The sequence below is a fragment of the Ictalurus furcatus genome, chromosome 6 (genome assembly GCF_023375685.1).
Source record: "Ictalurus furcatus strain D&B chromosome 6, Billie_1.0, whole genome shotgun sequence".
Lineage (NCBI taxonomy): Eukaryota > Metazoa > Chordata > Actinopteri > Siluriformes > Ictaluridae > Ictalurus > Ictalurus furcatus.
The window spans coordinates 19,813,650-19,827,344 of NC_071260.1; the positions used below are offsets into that span (position 1 = coordinate 19,813,650).

The following is a 13,695-nucleotide window of genomic DNA, read 5'->3' on the forward strand; positions in this document are numbered from 1 at the left end:
CAATAACTAGGCTTGGAAGTGGAAGTCAGGATGAAGTGTGTGGCACAGAAGACGAGATCCAGAATCTGTAGCCAATATAGTGTAATCTATAGGGTCCTCACGCTTATATCTCATTTTGGTGTGTGTTAACGGGCCACGGGTGTCTGGATTCGAGCCAAACACATTGTGGTGTTTTCGTGACATCACCAGCTCTGCGCTGCATCCGCGCGCTCTCTGTCCTCTCCTTTCTTACGATGTTGAGCTGCTTCATTGCTATTGGCTGGTCGAAACACCATTTCATTGATTAGAAATTCACAATTTGAGGTCGCGGAGGATTTGCCAGACATCTCCTCGGTGTAACCTCGGCTCTTTGTGGGAGTAGAGCTGAGGAGGCAGAAGGAGGCAGGCTCGGAAACAATAGAGCTGAGGAGCTGCTGCGCTTTGTGCGTCCTCATTGGCGCTGTCCGGAGCGCGCGCACATCCAGCACGCAAAGATGCGGGGATTTTAACGCACGCAGACACCGCTACTTACCGGATTCCCTTCACCTTCCGTTTGAGTTGTCACAGGACCAAAGGGGGTAGATATGAATTCTGCAGAAGCAGCCGAGGAAGGACCAAACGACTCAGACACGGACGCCTTCTTCAAAACAGGTAGGGCTGAAATAATATCCGCGACGTGGGGTTGTGTTTCCATTGATTTGATTTTGAAGGGGAGAAACAAAGAACCCATATCTAGAAGAAAACAAAAACAACAACAACAACAACAAAGAATTGACAGAAATATAATAGGCTATGAGATGTAGCCTAAGTGTAAACGCAGCCCCTGGTGATGCAAACGCAGTCTGATGTTGGTGCGCAAATCAATTCACTCAAACAACTCAGTGTGTTTAATGAAAATTTGAGCCAAAGTAGCTGCCACAACTGCAGAAAGATTCACGAGTGTGCGAATCAATAGTAATAGTACTATTCCCAGTATTAAGCAGCAGACACCATGCCTTTGTTTGACAGCTGCACTTCTTCCTGTCACTGGATTCTGAAGATTAGAATGGTCACTTCAAGCTCACACACACACACACACACACACACACACACACACACACACACACACATTACTTTGATGTTATAGATGATGAACAAGAAACAGCAATGGTTGAAAGATGAAATTATGAACTCATTGGAGACTCCAGATTTGGAACCAGTTTAATACACTTTAACTGTAATGCACCATTGGAAATAGGGATCTTCACTGGAAGATTCATTTGATAAGGAATGCTTTTTTGGTTCCTAAAGTTCTTTGGTTGTTCTATCTGGAAGGGAGATTCAAAATAGATCCTTTTTAAGGGTTCTAAATGTCTTTACACATTAAAAATACAGACTTCTGAATATATCTTCCTTTATTTTATTAATAATTACATCTTACATCTTTATATTACATTAGGAATTATATATATATGTATATATATATAAATAATTATATATGTATATATATATATATATATATATATATATATATATATATATATATATATATATATATATATATATAAATCATGTATTTATTTATTTTTCACACCAAATTGTTGAGGCCCCCTGGTGGCCCCCTAGGGGGCCGCGGCCCCCACTTTGAAAACCACTGGTGTAGTGGATGCCCCCACCATCACTGAAATAGCATGCATTGATAAAATGCTATATACAATAACTGCACTCTTAGAAAAAAATATTTTTTTTCAAGGGTTCTTTGGTTAGGTCTCGGATAAAAAAAGGTTTTTGAACAATTTCTAAGAGGAAAGCATTCTCTGGTAAGGTTACACAAAACATTTAAGTGTTTTTATACAACCCGAAGACAACACCAACAAACCTGTAAGGTCCTAGATTCCAAGATATTTAATACTACTCACCATAATGCAGATGCAATATACAATTCACACTCAAAAAAACAGTGGTCAGATCTAGAATCCTTAAAGGTTATCTGGTTGTCTTCCAGGGGATCCCTTAAAAGTTCTGTGTACAACCCTATCAGCGAATGCTCCAATTTCTTAAGTATACTGAAGGCTGAGTATGAATATACTGTAAATAGCTGGTGTTGCTTCATGCTGCACAAATACACACCACCTAAAATAAGAAACATGAGACTAATACTGGGGGGTGGCTTAGTGGTTAGGGCATTTGCCTCACACCTCCAGGGTTGGCAGTTTGATTCCCACCACAGCCCTGTGTGTGCGGGATGTTTGCATGTTCTCCCCGTGCTTCAGGGGTTTCCTCCTGGTACTCTGGTTTCCTCCCCCAGTCCAAAGACATGTACTGTAGGCTGATTGGCATGTCCAAAAAGTGTCTGTAGTGTATGAATGAGTGTGTGAATGTGTGTGTGATTGTGCTCTGCGATGGATTGGCACCCCGTCTAGGGTGTCCCCATGCTCCCTGGGATAGGCTCCAGGTTCCCCATGACCCAGTAAGGATAAGCGGTACAGAAAATGGATGGATGGATGGAGACTAATACTGCAGCTTAAATGCCAGCATCCGTTGGCCATCTACACGCAGCTGTGTAATGCTTTTGTGCCATTCCTCTGTACTGTATCCCTGAATGAATGTACGAGCTCTGTTTTAATGCTGAAAGGTTTTTCTCTTTTCTTGTGGTACCTTAATGTAAGCCAGGTTATTTCACATGTTAGAGTACAACCATCTGAAAGCTGGATTGGTGGGAGTAAAATGCAGGCTTAAGCAAGTGTTGTGGTGATGTGGCCACATTTCGAGCACTTTCCGTAGTTACGCTAAGGAAATCTTGCTCATTTAGAGTTAAGGAGACCTGAACCGCAGTCACTGTGAACAATCTAGGTTTGCCCAACACAAAGCTCTAGAAATATAATCGAGAATATAGAAAGACATCAGAGCTGAATCTTGATTCGTTCAGTCTGGATGTGGAGCTTAGTGGACCACAGTGCCGCATTTTGGGCAAAAGCTAAGATGATTTACAGATGGTGTAGGGGTCTGAGAGCATTATCAGAGATGAGAGAGTGTTTTTGCTGTGGTTCATTCAAAGAATATAAGGACATCTGTCTCAGGCAGCACTGGGAGATCAGTTATCAGTGTCTGTATTAATACGTCATGGCAGCCTCTGCCCCAGGGGATGCCAAAAGATGTGGAGAGGGATGAAGAGAGGGATGGATTGGGCCAGGATACAAACAAAGACAACGATGGATAGACAGAAACAGATAGTGAGATCTAGAGTGAGACCAACACAGTTTGAATGGAAGGCCCTCCCTACTATACCTTTTCTAAAAGCAGTGGGTGTTTGCCCTCAGAGAGAAAGGCATTATGTGGCTGAGTAAGCAGTAATCCATTCACAAACTGCTGTCTGAAAGAGCTGAAGTGGTTTTATGTCCTCAGCCATACGGCATTCTCTCTCTTCAAGTGTATTCACTGCTTACAGACGGATTAACCCCGAGCCAAACTCACACTCACACATGGACAAAGACTTCAGGCTAGCCAAGGCTTTTAGTGCAAGTTTACAGCCCTCATCCTATTAAGAGAGATGAAAACATTCACCCCTCCCTCAGTTGTTCTCATCATGTGTTCATCTGAATCATCTGGAATGATTCAGGCATTCTAGCTATTAGAAAAGCAGCAATTTGGCCTACAGTTTTAATGAGGCGAGCTACACCCAACTGAACAGCAGATCTGTCTTCAGGTAATACAGCAGCAGATTGGCACTGTACAACCCTCCAGTCAATACCTGTATGGATTTAGCCATTTTGTCAACAACAATTGCCTCCCTGGGAGCATGACAGACTACAGCTGGCTCCAGTTCTGCTCGTCCTCTCAAAAGCTACTCTACACGGCACGAGGAGGGTTTTCTGTATTGATTAGCTAATCACTCAGTGAGCTGGGATGGAGGCCAAGGCATTGAATGAGGTCATACCGAATGCATCCCAAGAGGTACAGGTTAGTGATGTGACTTGGCTACTCTAATCAATTTTATCTAAATGGTGGGGTTATTAAGATATTTAAAGGGGCACTCTGACCAAAATTATTTAAATAAATAAATAAATAAATAAACAAAACAACCATCAATACATTTCTTGTAAACATGCCTACTTACCTCTTACAGGGAGATTTCCCATGTGTACATTGCAAACACCCCCTCATCATGATGCATGTTATGTTCAAAAGACTACGACTGAGAGCAGATATACTGTATGTGGACAGGCACTTCCCTTATTTATTTATTTATTTTTTAAAAAAACTGTCTAATTCTGTACAAGGTCAGATATTAGCGATACAGCTCTCAGTGTAGGTTTATTTTTTATAAGTAACAATTTTGCTACTTCATGAGTTCACAAGTTTTGTTGTTTTGAATCTCTGCTCCTTCGCATGCAATCCACAATGCAAACATGACTAGGACAATAAAGTCAAACGGTATTTACATTTAAACTGGAATCACAGTGATTTTTATACATAGTTTGACTTATTTTTGTGTGTAAGAGCTGTCATGCAGACAATCTGTGCTCTACATAATAATGCCATAGCTATTTCTTATTGATACTGTGATAAATTATGCCTCAGTACACTTCTCTGAGATATTATGTATAAATATGAGATATTTATAACAATCAGCATGAGACATTTATAATAATTACCTATTGGCAGCAGTGAATTTAAATGTTACAATATCGTACACGTGAACACAGGGAGAACATGCGGAACACCACTAAGACAGTAACAAAAGTAAATCCAATGCAGCATTTTGTAGACATTAAATAAAAAATATGATTATGATAATTATACTTAAATAATTGTTGTGACCTAAAACCTAAATGTTGTGATACATGTTGTGTATCAAGTATCAAAATATCATAATATGGTGATTTTTTTTGTCATATTGCCCACCCCTATCTTTTTATACACATATGAAAAAAAATGTCTTTTAACCTTTCTGAAACAGATTCCCTAAAGGTTATTTGGATGGGTAATCGTTCAGTCTTTTAAAGATCTGGGGGAAAAAAAAAATAGAAACCCTGTATTGTTCTGCATAGAACTTTCAAGGGGCCTTCCAGAACAACCTAACCATAGAACTATTTAAGGTGCTGTATTGTTTTTATTTATTTATTTATTTATTGTAAAATATACATTAATCCCCATAGAAAGTTGTTCCCAGTACCTTGGACCAAAGTGTGTGGATGTGTGGGGTCATTTGTGTATTAGTGTTCTGGATGATTATACTATATATGGTACGTGATTACATTATCAATTCAGCAGCATATTAGCAAGTCAGTCAGTGGGCTGTTAGCCATTTGATATCCATGTGTGACTCTGGCAAGATACACATTTCATTACATTATACAAATGCATATTTATCAAAGTTAGAACCAAAAATATAATCATTTAACCTCCCTAGGGTCATTTATATATTTAATGAAATCCAATATGAGGAAACATGTTTACATCTACATTACATTTGAACAAGACTAAGAATAATTTGAGATGTAATTTAAACTGACCCATGCTGTGTACAGTGTAATATTGAAGATGGTTTCAGCGGGCTCACTGGATTCGCTGATTGCCTTGAATAGTCGGTAGGCTTTGTTGTGACAGACGCTGGCCCTCCAGCAGTTTGTGTGTGTGTGTGTGTGTGTGTGTGTGTGTGTGTGCGTGCGTGTGTGCACGTGTGTTTTCCCTCCTCCACTCCCTATGTCATTCTTTGCCTCACACACACATTCTAGCATGGAGAGAACAATAGGGTGAATCCGGCCAGTGTCCATCAGGACAATGAACACACCCATGGTTTGGCTTCATTCTGTGTGTATGTGTGTGTGTGTGTGTGTGTGTGTGTGACTCTCTCTCTCTTTTACAAACACATGTTTGTAGCAGCAGATGGCTAATTGGCCAATGTAAGCCACATGGGTAATAAAGAGCGTAAGAGGAGATTTGACCGGATTATTGAGTCATGATCTGATGTTAAGGGAGAGATCAGAAGAAGGAGAGAAAAAGAAAGGGTATCCCCTTCATTTTAAGGAACCTAGCAGTTTCTATATTCACAAGGCAGAAACATATGCATCTACCGGGTTAGTGCGGAGAAACAGTTAGGATTGCTGCCTAATAGGGTCAGATCTTATTAGCTGATGCTTTGAATGAAGCTTTTAGGTGGATTGGAAGAAAGATTCTCTAGAGGGCTCAGGGCGGGCAGCTGTGTCTCTGCTGATAAAGACACTCTGGCTCTTTACATTTGTAAAGCTAAGTGTTTGTAATGCAGAGAAATTGTCTGACATTTTCCGGTTATGTTTTGAGGAATCTGCATTCTCAAATTTGGTTCTTTGACAGTAAAGGAAACTTTATAGACAGCAACCAGTGTCTATTAGGTAGAAAGCTGGTAAAAGTATCTAGTGTGTCTTGTAAAATTAGAAGTGTACTTGTTTAGCTTTTGAAAATTAATGTATTTCTAGTCATACAACAAGAACTTAAAACTAATTTGTAGCCTACCATTGATTGTCCCGGTCGGGTTGTAGTGGATCTGGAAGCCTTACCCATGAATACTGACCACCCTGAAAGAGATGCCAGTTCATCACAGGGTACAAACTCATTCTCACCTAGGGGCAATTTAGTGTAGCCAGTCTACCTACTGGCATGTTTTTGGAGGTGGGAGGAAACCTGAGAACCCAGAGGAAACCCAAACAGTCAGGAGGAAAACATGCACAGAAACTCCACACAGGCAGTAACCTGAGCTCAGGATGGAACCAGGGACCCTGGAGCCCTAGTCTATTATTATATCTAACAAAATAATGACTTTCATAGATTGAATTAAATGATACATGTTTATATTTGAAGTTGAAGTTATATTGAAAACTAAGGATCTCCTTTGATTTCAATATTGATCTGTGGTTCTGCTTTTGCTACAGTAGCTGATGTGAGCTGTGAGAATGCAATGCAATGTTTTGCTCTTTCTAAGAGCGTGGATAGGTTGAAGATGAGTCTGCTGATTGATGACTTGACAGAGCATGAACGTTGACTGGGAATCATGTTTAATGGAATTGGAGTTCTAATACTGCATAATGGCAAAGACAATGCTAAATTATTAACAACACTTTGGCAAGCTAAGTACTTCAAACTTGAAATGTAGCAGTTAATGAAATGGATGGCAGAGCTTGAAAGCTAATACTTTCTTGCTTAAGCATCTCTTCTTTACCTAAGACAAAACTATTAGGTGTTTCCTTTTCATGGCATGAAATTGATTGCAGTCTGTGCATCTCCAGTGTGCTGCATAATACAATTAACAGTTAAGTTTTAATGTCTGTTGGTTTTATTTATTTATTTATTTATTTTTATTTTTATTTTTTACGATTTATCTGCTGTATACAGTCAGGTGTGAAAATATTATTCATTTGAACATAGAGATAAAAAGACATCTATTGATTATCACTGATTTATATTTTGCTGACTGCAGGGCCAAAAAGCTTTTTTTCTTACATTTGGCTCTTCTATACTATAGGGTGTCCCAAAAGTCTCCATACATAGAGGATATTACCACCTTTTTTTTTTTAGCAGAATATATATATATATATATATATATATATATATATATATATATATATATATATATATATATATAAATATACACACATACACACACACATATATATATATATATATATATATATATATATATATATATATATATATTTATATATATATATATATATATATGCAGTTGCAGTCAAAATTATTCAACCCCCTTTGCAAATCAAGTTTATTGTAAAAATGTACAGACTTTCAGCTGTTTTCAATGAACAAATCAAACAAAAGAAATGTAAATAGTTCAACACAACGAATGCTACAAGTGGTTTCCCCAAATTTAACTGAAAATGTGACTTATAATGACTTCTCCAGTCTCAAAATTACTCAACCCTTTCATGGCAAGCATCTTTAGTGCTTAGTAGAGCATACTTTTGCTGTTATGACATGCCGAAAACGAGAGGCATAGCCAGACACCAGCCTCTGGCAGCGTTCCTGTTGAATCTTAGCCCATTCCTCATGAGCAATGGCCTCCAGTTCAGTAATATTCTTGGGTTTGCCTGCTGCAACCGCTCTCTTCAAATCCCACCAGAGATTTTCTATGGGGTTCAAGTCAGATGACTATGATGGCCCTGTAGAATCTTCCAGGACTTCTTCTGCAACCAAGCCTTGGTGGAATTTGAAGTATGCTTGGGATCATTGTCCTGTTGGAAGGTCCAATGACGCCCAAGCTTCAGCTTCCTCACAGACGGCATGATGTTTTCTCCTAGGATTTCCTGATACTTCAGTGAATCCATCTTGCCTTCTACATGCTGCAGGTTTCCATTGACAGAGGATGCAAAGCAGCCCCAGAGCATCACCAAGCCTCCACCATGCTTGACTGTGGAAGTGTTCTTTCTTCATTCTTCTTCCTCCAGACATACCGCTGATCCATCGTGCCAAAAAGTTCCCTTTGAAAGGGAACTCAAGATTGCGTGAACTTCACGCTGTGGGAAGCGCCCTCATGCGTGACCGGTATCTGAAGCTTGTGTAACGTCATGCCTATTTATAGGCCTGCCGTAATCAGGTGACGTGGCAATTAAGCAGTTCACGTGATATAAAAATGGCACCTGTGAACCATGCTGTCAGCCTTATTATCTTCAACGAGACTGTTTGTGTAATACTCGCAAAAGGACTCTTCATTTCCTCTCTATCTATTCAAATAAAGAAAGAAAAATCTCTTTACTTTTGTGTCCCTTTAAAAAAAAAAGAAAAGTATGGGTTGGTGGGCAAGGCCAAGGCATCTCGCTTGTGGGTCACTGCATACAATGGCAGTGTTGCAGGCCTACCAAGCAGACCTGTTGAGTGAGCTCGACATACGGCAGCATTCAGCCAGTTCCTTCCCCGTCGTGTCGAGTTCACCCGGGCATCCATGAGTGGAGCCCGTGCAAGCACTAGTGTGAGGGAGGCACAGAAGGTGAGTGTGGCATCCTGCCTCCCCCCTAGAGAGCCAGATGGACTGGGTGGCCACAGTCATAGCCTGCAATAGGCCTGATCTGAGAATGCTCATAAAGGCCAAGCAGACAAAGAAGGAGCAGTCCTGAGAGGCTGTGAGGTTGTTAGGGCAGTTAGCCCCCAGTGCTACTGTAGGGTCTCCCCTAGCCAAGGCTGTCCCAAGTTTTCAATCTTCTCTGGTCAGCAAGCTTTCAAAGGGCAACGAAAATTGGATACTTTCCCTCCAACAGAATGTAAATAGTAAATGGCGCACTTATATAGTGCTTTACAGTGTGTCTCGTTCACCCTTTCGCACACACACTCATACACCAATGGTAGCAGAGCTGCCATGCAAGGTGCTAACTTGCCATCAGGAGCAACTTGGGGTTCAGGGACACTTCGGCATGTGGAGTCATGTGGGCCAGGAATCGAACCGCCAACCCTACGATTAGTGGACAACCTGCTCTACCACCTGAGCCACAGCCGCCCCCATGTGGAAGAGTTAACGTCACTAAAAGACCATCTTCCAGCGTGGAAACTACTGCCTTCATGGGTTCTGTCTACTGTAGAAAAGGGTTCAGAGGTTGCTTACCATAGTAGTCACCACAGAGCAGAGCCAGACGTTAGCACAGGAATGAAGATCCCTCTTGGACAAAGGGGCCATAGAACATGTATCCTGTTCCCTGAGAGAGAGAGATTTTTACAGCCATTATCCGCAAAAATATGGGAGTGTGTGGCCAATTTTAGTTCTGCATCATCTGAACCGTACTCTTCAGACATACAGGTTCAAGATGCTGACGACCAACTTATTGTTCCACAGATTCAGTTCGAGGACTGGTTGTTGATGATAGACCTAAAACATGCATATTTCCACATAGAAATATTGCCCCGTCACAGGAAGTTCCTGAGGTTCGCATTCGGAGGCAACACGTACCAATATCGGGTTCTTCCCTTCAAGCTAGCTTTATCTCCTCACACCTTCACAAAGTGCATGGATGCCATTCTGGCTCCCATGCAACTCCAAGGCATCCATGTACTAAGCTACCTGGATGGCTGGTTAATTTTAGCATGATCCAGGGAACTGGCGATTCAACATCAAGATGTTGTTCACACTGAAATGGAGAGCTTGGGGCTCAGATTGGACCTTAAGAAAAGTATGCTTTCTCCAGTGCAGAGGACAACTTTTCTAATGGTTATATGGGATTCTACTACGATAAGGGGGTTTCTGTCCCCAACATGTGTAGGGTCAATCCTATCAACATTGAGCAAGATAAAGCTCTACGAGAGACTGTTGAGGCTTATGGCAGCAGCAGTCAATGCCATACCATTGGCACTATTGCACAAGACACAGTTTCAATGGTGGCTGAAAAGTAAGGGGTTTCAAACCTCTGAGAGTAATCAGTGTCATGCAGCGATGCCTACGTGCTCTGAGAATTTGGAGGTGTCCCCGGTTTCTAGCCTCGTTTCATACTCTAGAAGCATCTCCTTATCGCAAGATGGCAATGACAGATGCCTCCCTCATGGTATGGGGCACGGCCTGGAGCAGCCCACATCTGTAGTGCCATATAAATTGCCTATAGTTGCGGGCTGTATTTCCAGCACTAAAATTCTTTCTTCCTCAATTGAGAGGTCACCATGCGTAAGTTATGACAGACAACACAGCGATGAACTCATATATAGACTACCACGGAGGGTTATGTCCATGCCCCCTGTTAAGGCAGGCACAACTAATTCTTCTCTGGGTGGAGGGAAAGTTTTTGTCAGTGAGTGCAATGTACATTCCAGGCAACCGGAATGTCGGGGCAGACATCCTGTTGAGGCAGGAGCTAAGGCCTGGGGATTGGAGGCTCCATCCACAAGTAGTGGAGTCCATATTGCGGCAGTTTGGCCAAGCGGAAGTGGATGTGTTTGCCTCCGAGGAGACAACACACTACCCACTGTGGTTTGCCCTCACTCCTCCCGCACCATTGGGGCTGGACGCCATGGTGCACACATGGCTGAGGTCACGTCTGTATGCTTTTCCCCTGATCGCTCTGCTCCCAGTTCTAGCGAAAGTTTGCCAAGACCTTGGCCAGCTCGAATATGGTTCTCAGAAATAATATCCCTGCTAGACAGCGCTCCTTGGGAGATTCCCGTCCACTGTATTATCACTGGCTCTACCGTCATAAACTGGAGGGCTGATTTATCATCATTGGCTGGAACTATGGAAATTGTGGGTCTGGCCCCTGAGGGGCACCAGCTCATAGATTCTGGTCTCGCAACTCAGGTTGTAGAGACCATGTTGAATTACAAAGCACCATCCACGAGGAAATTGTATGTGCTCAAGTCGTGACTTTTTGTATCGTGGTGTGAGGAACATCAGCTAGACCCAGTAAACTGTGCAATAGCTATAGTTCTGGAGTTCTTACAAGGAGGTTTATCAGTAGGGTTGGCTCTTCTACAATCAGGGTCTACGTGGCCACCATTTAGGCCAGCCATACCCCTATTGATGGAGCCTCTGTGGGGCAACATCCTCTAACATCAAGGTTAATATGTGGTGTCAGGTTGCTGAGGCCCATCTGCAGACCACGCATACCTTCCTGGAACCTTTCTGTGGTCCTGGAAGGTCTGTCAGGTGCCTTATTTGAGCCCTTAGAGTCAGCCTCAGAGAAGCTTCTGATTCTAAAGGTAACGTTTCTGCTGGCCCAGACATTTCTCAAGCGAGTAGGAGATCTACATGTTCTCTCTGTTTCTCCCTCCTGCCTTGACTTTGTCCCTGGATTAGCCAAGGAGTTCCTCTATCCTAGGCCACATTATATTCCTAAAGTGCCTATGTCTGCTGCCCAGCCGGTAGTGTTGCAGGCTTTCTTCCCTCCTCCATTACTCACACCAGAACAAGAGAAATTGCACCTGCTGTGTCCAGTAAGGGCTCTCTGTACTTATGTCCACCACGGCGACAGTAGAGGTGATGCTGTTTTGAAGCAGCGCATCTCTAATTGGATTGTGGAAGCAATCTCTATCACTTGTGAGGTGCACGGTCTCGCTACACCTCTGGGCATAAGGGCTCATTCCACTAGGGGGGTTGCCTCCTCGAAGGCTTTGTCCAAAGGGGTACCATTACAGGATGTTTGTGCTTCGGTGGGATGGTCTACGCCGCATACATTCATTCTATATTATAGCCTGGATATACATTCCACCCTGGGCTCGAGTGTCTTGCAGTGACCCTCGGGCTTGGATCTTTTGAACAGGCCATGCCCTCAGTATGACGGAGTGAGTATTCTCATTCCCACAGCGTGAAGCTCATGCAACATTGAGTTACCTTTGAAAGGGAATGTCTGGGTTACGCATGTAACCATGTTCCCTGAGAAGGGAATGAGACGTTGTGTAGCTTTGTCATACTGGGGCATGCCTGTGAATTGCGTCTTCACTTCAGATAATAGAGCCTGACAGTGCGGTTCACGGGTGCCCTTTTTATGTCATGCAATCCGCTTAATTGCCACATCACCTGATCATGGCAGGCCTATGAATATGCATGATGCTACACAAGCTTCAGATACTGGTCACTTGCGAGGGCGCTTCCCACATCTTGAAGCTCACGCAATATCTCATTCCCTACTAAGGGAACAGGGTTACATGTGTAACCCAGATGTTTTGTTCCACAGAACAGAATCCCAATACTTCTGTGGCTTATTTATATGATTTTGAGTTGACTTTTCTTGTGCTTTTGGGTCAGTAGTGGTGTAGGTCTTGGAGTTCTGACATGGAAACCTTTTGCTTTTAGTACGCACCTTACTGTGCTCACTGAAACCTCAGTGCCTGTTGCCACCAAGTCTTGCTGCAGGTCTTTTGCAGTCACTTGAGAGTTTTTCACAACCTGCCTTCTCAGAAATCTGGTTGCAGCCGTTGATAGCTTCCTTTTTCTGCCCTGTCCAGGTAGTGTACACTCAACAAACCCCTAGCCAATTTAGGTATTTCATTTAGGTGTTCTAGCTCAAGCACACCTGGTGCAACTAATGAAGCCCTTGATTAGTTGCATCAGGTGTGCTTTTCATATTTGTGCTGTTGTAAGGGAATCTATTCAGGGGGGTTGAATAATTTTGAGACTGGAAGAGTCATTATAAGTTGTATATTCAGTTGAATTTGGAAAAACCACTTGAAGTATTCAGTGTGTTGAACTATTTCAATTGCTTTTGTTTGATTTATTCATTGCAAACAGCTGAAAGTCTGTACATTTTGACAATAAACCTGATTTGCATATATACCAAATTTGTTGGAGATGGAATTTATATATTATTGTGTGTGTGTGTGTGTGTGTGTGTGTATATATATATATATATATATATATATATATATATATATATATATATATATATATATATATATATATATACACATATACACACACACACAGTTGTATTTCAGATAGACTTTAAGAATGCCTTTAACAAATGAAGAATGTATTGAAATCATTCTCATGGCTGGATCAGAAAGCTGTTGCAAGGTTGCGATGGACATGCAATTACATGCATAACACCAGACGCGTTAACACGAGTTCATCATGAGTGGGAGAGACAACATAGTATGTGTTTACAATGTTTACAAAGAAATGGTAATCATGTAGAGGTTGTTTTGTAAATAAAGATACATTTACTAAAAAAAGTGTTAATTATGGATGGAGACTTTTGGGGCACTTTGTATATTGCAGTTCAATTGCATATATTACCTGATTAAAGTACCATAGAATTTCCATCTCCAACAAAT

The 13,695-nt window shown here is 41.8% G+C and overlaps 1 protein-coding gene across 1 annotated transcript in view; it reads left to right on the forward strand.

The window, feature by feature from the left end:
• Positions 1-106: 106 nt before the first annotated feature.
• kalrna (kalirin RhoGEF kinase a) overlaps positions 107-13,695 on the forward strand; it is a 183,394-nt gene continuing 169,805 nt past the window's right edge. Inside the window, exon 1 of the mRNA XM_053627004.1 lies at positions 107-630. Coding sequence (XP_053482979.1) covers positions 564-630 — 67 coding nt within the window. The 5' untranslated portion in view covers positions 107-563. The remainder of the gene's footprint in view (positions 631-13,695) is intronic.